The sequence below is a fragment of the Vigna radiata genome, chromosome 4 (assembly GCF_000741045.1).
Source record: "Vigna radiata var. radiata cultivar VC1973A chromosome 4, Vradiata_ver6, whole genome shotgun sequence".
Taxonomy (NCBI): domain Eukaryota; kingdom Viridiplantae; phylum Streptophyta; class Magnoliopsida; order Fabales; family Fabaceae; genus Vigna; species Vigna radiata.
The window spans coordinates 1,897,549-1,902,004 of record NC_028354.1 but is presented as its reverse complement, the minus strand read 5'-3'; the positions used below and the strand labels follow the sequence as shown (position 1 = coordinate 1,902,004).

At 51.4% G+C, this 4,456-nt stretch overlaps 1 protein-coding gene across 1 annotated transcript; it reads right to left on the bottom strand.

Moving 5' to 3' along the window:
* Nucleotides 1-1,951: 1,951 nt before the first annotated feature.
* Nucleotides 1,952-3,502, bottom strand: LOC106758235. The gene has a single exon (XM_014641177.1). It carries the CDS (start codon nucleotides 3,500-3,502, stop codon nucleotides 1,952-1,954), a length of 1,551 nt encoding a protein of 516 aa, XP_014496663.1.
* Between the last annotated feature and the right edge of the window lie 954 nt (nucleotides 3,503-4,456).

The following is a 4,456-nucleotide window of genomic DNA, read 5'->3' as shown; positions in this document are numbered from 1 at the left end:
AGCTCTGAGCGCCGCCCGATCGCGTCGTTCGTCAATGGTATCGAGCTCCACCCTCAACACCTCATTGTTTATCTGCATGTCATCGAGCCTCCTGCGCAGCGATGGTTCGCCTAATTCGACCGGGAGCATGGCGTCGGTTCCATAAGTTAAATTAAAGGGGGTTTCCCCTGTGGTGTCGTGCGGTGTGCATCTGTAGCCCCACAATGCTTCTGGCAGCTCCTCTACCCAGGCCGATTTCTTCTCTCCCAACCTCCTTTTTAATTCCGCCACTATGGTTTTGTTGACGGCTTCGACCTGGCCGTTCGTCTGGGGGTGTTCTACCGAACTGGTGAAATGCTTGATACCCAAGTTGGTGTAGAATTCTTCTAATTTTCTATCGATGAATTGCCGGCCGTTATCCGTTATTATAACTTTGGGGAGGCCGAATCTGCATATTATTTTCCAGCAAAACTTCTGAACCTGCCTGGCAGTGATGGACGCAAGGGGCTCAGCCTCGACCCACTTTGTGAAATAATCGACCGTGACTAGGAGAAATCTTTTCTGACCCTGGCCTTGGGGAAAAGGTCCGACGATATCCATTCCCCACTGAGCAAACGGCCACGGGGAAGTAATGGAATGGAGCGTGTGCGGGGGAGCTCGAGTGTCGTTGGCATGGGCTTGGCAACTGAGGCAACGTTGTGTGAAAGTTCGGGTATCGTCCTCCATTGTCAGCCAGTAGTATCTGGCCCTGAGGATACGGGCTTTCAACGTTCTCTGACCGGAATGAAATCCGCACACCACGTTATGAAGCTCGTTCATCACGTACTGAGCTTCCTCCGGCGATAGACACTTCAGCAGCGGAGTGGAGAAACCTCTTTTGTATAGGTCATCCCCGATTATTATAAACCGGGCGATCTTCTTTGACTCGGATGAATCTACTGACAGTCCATCCTCTTGCCTTTTTATCAATTTCCTTATCTCATCTCGCCAGTCGTTACTGGCCGAAGTGATGGCGTAACATTCTACGGACGGTTGGAGCAAGACTTGGCGGATAACAGTTGTCAGTTGACCCTTTTCTTTGCCAGAAGTGAGTTTAGACAACATGTCGGCGGGAGGCGTGGAGGAGCACCAACGCCACCTTTTCTACTTGCTGGTAGCGGACCTCCGTCTCCTGAAGCGTGCGACTGATAAAATATATAAGTTTTGGGGAAGGCTCTTCCTGTGTCAGGACCGCACTGATTGTCGTATCAGACACCCCCAAGTATATTTGCAGGTCATAGCCTGGTATTGGTCTGTTCATAACGGGGGGGTTCATCAGAATTTCTTTTACTTCAGCAAATGCTTCCTCGCACTCCGCGTCCCATTTTCCCGGGCCGTCCTTCTTCATCTTCTTGATGATTGGTCGAATTCGTTCGGCTAATTTCGGAACGAAACGGGATAGTGCTGTCAACCGACCGACCAACCTCTGGATGTCCTTGAGCGTGTTGGGGCTTGCCATCTTCAACATAGCTTCGCACTTGTCAGGGTTGGCTTCGATTCCCCGGGAGGTAAGCATAAAACCTAAGAATTTTCCCCCGGCTACGCCGAAGGTACATTTCGCCGGGTTTAGCCGCATGCCATACCTCCTGATCTGAGTGAATACTTCTTCCAAATCGTGCAAATGTCGCTCATCATCCGACGATCGAACAACCATGTCGTCGATATAGATGTCCATGCATCGTCCTATCTGCTCGGAGAAGACCCTGTCCATCAATCGCTGGTATGTGGCCCCAGCGTTCTTCAAACGGAACGACATTACTTCATAACAGAAGTTGGCCTTCTCCGTCATGAAAGCGATCTTCTCGCGATCTGGTGCGTACATGGGGATCTGGTTGTATCCGGAATACGCGTCCAAGAAACTTAGCATCCGGTGCCCGGATGCCCCATCGACCAACGCGTCGATGCTCGGAAGAGTCCTTGGGGCACGCCTTGTTTATGGCCGGGCGTTTCTTACTAAGGCCAGCTTGTGGGATGCCACAGACGGATGGATGCCCGGCATGTCCGCCGCCGTCCATGCGAAAAGGTCCCGGTTTCGCCATAAAAGGGCCCTCAATTGCTTCTCTGTCGCGTCCGCCATCCCCGTGGCTATAAAGGTGGTTTGCGAGGGATCCCGTCCGATCATGACGGGCTGCGTTTCTCCTAGAGGTTCCAGGCGGTCCTCAATATTAGTCCTTGGGTCTAAGTCAGCCATAGCCACCTCCGATCTAGACATTTTTCGTCGGTTTTCCTGTGGATATATCCGCAGACCGGCTGCATAGCATTCCCAGGCGGTTTTCTGATTTGCCCGTATAGTGCAGATTGTTCCCCGGTGGTTTGGGTATTTCATGGTGAGGTGCGGCATGGACACTATGGCTCCGAAAGCATTCAGGCACGGCCGTCCTAAGAGGACGTTGTAGGCCGTGTTCACCTCTACTAACAAGTACCTTATCTTCATTTCTTCACTTTCCCTTCCGGTACCCAGGCGGGTCTGCAAATCAACATACCCCCTCGTGTCCACCCGCTTCCCGGCAAAACCTACTATCTGCTCGTTGTATGGAACGATCAGATCTTCCGAGATATCCATCTGGAGGAAGGTCTTCCAATACAGTATGTTGACCGAGCTCCCTTGATCAACTAACACCCTACTTATCCCGTAGCGAGCTATTTCCACGTTGATAACCATGGGGTCATCTTGGTCAGGGTCTGGGGCATGAAAATCTTCGTCGGTGAACGTGATTGGCGGCATGGTTCTTCTCGGAACGTCTACAGCATGTATGGATCTCAATGCCCGGATACTCCTTTTTCTAGTGGAGGAAGTATGCCCTCCTCCGGCGAAACCTCCAGAGATGGTATTAATCACCCCCCTCAAAGGTCTCCTTTGCTCATCGCCTCGGCTGCGGCTCCTGCTTCTCCGATCCGTCCTTCGCCTTTCAGACGTCCGACCATAACCGTGCTCTCCATCCCTCTTTCGCTCCCTAGGAGGGCTCCTTGGCCTCACATGTTCTCTCCTGGACGACCCCTTCGTCCAACGGACGTCTTCCCTTCTAACATATTGCTGCAGCTGTCCCATTCGGATTAGCTCTTCAATTTTGTCTCTCAAAGTCAGGCAATCCTCCGTATCATGTCCGGAGTTCTGGTGATAGAGACATCGTTTACTCAGGTCCGCTCCCGGAGGCGTTGGCCGTTTCTGAGGTGCGGGTAAGACTTGGGTGCTCAGCGCCTCTTGTAATATCCGAGCTCGGGGAGCGTTGAGAGGGGTGTACTGCGGGAACTTGGGACCCCTTGGCCCCTCGCGAAGTCTAGGTCCATTCAGCCTACTTCCTTGACCCTCACCTTTTCTACTATCCCCCTTCTCGGCCTTAGCCTCCTGCTGCTCTCTCCTGTAATTTTGTTTCATATTCTCCACCCGGGCCTCGTCCGCCGCCCGTTTTCTCAATTCCTCCATTGTACTAGGAGGATTCCGGCATATACTATCCTTAAAAGGACCGGGTCTCAATGTGGGCATTACATATTAGAGGGCTAGTTCTAAACTCAGCCCCTTAACTTTACGGACCGTTTTCTGGTATCGATCCATGAAAGATTTCAAAGATTCTTCCTTGCCCTGCTTCAGGTTCATCAGGTCTACCACCGTCATATCCTCCGCATTGCATGCGGAAAATTGTTTTTTGAACATTTCTCCCAAACTCTTGAAGTTTTTAATGGAGTTGACTGGCAACGAATTAAACCACTCTAAAGCCTCTCCCTCCAGGGATAAAGAAAATGCCCTGCACCAAATGACATCACATCCGGTACGGAAAGTCATGGCGTTGATGAATGACTTAACATGGGCGGTCGGGTCGGACGTCCCATCGTACATCTTGAATTGAGGAGGTACGAATTGCTCCAATATGTGTACTTCCATAATCTCCCGTACGAACGGCACCATAGTGGTTGACTCTTCCACCTTAACCAGTGATCGACTGTCCTTATTCCCCTCTCCTCTCTTCCCTCCGCATGAGCACTGCTACTCTCCCCTTCTAATGGTGTCCGCTTCTCTCCTGCTCCCTCGCCCTGCTCACCTCCGGTTCCCCCGTTCTTACTCTTCGCAATCTGGGCCAAACACTCCGCTCTCACTGCGGCCATCTCCTCCTCATGCTTTCGTTGCATCTCCATCATCCTCTGCTCCATCATNCTCAACATCTCNGCCTGATCNTCAGTGTTAGTGTTTCTTGTGGTCACCATTGGGTATAATCCTCCGGCCCCACGGTGGGCGCCAAAATGTTTCGGGTTGGTGGGATCTTCCTCTACAATTTCCGGACCGGACGCTCTTCCTCCGTTCACTTTGGGTCTTGATTCCTGTTGTTCGTCTTGAACGGCTAGGTACCTGCTAAAAGTACTCCGATGCTCAAGTCAGTTCTCAGTTCTATTTATAGAGATAGAAAGAAAAAGTTATCAAGTAGCATAAATGCACCATAAATGT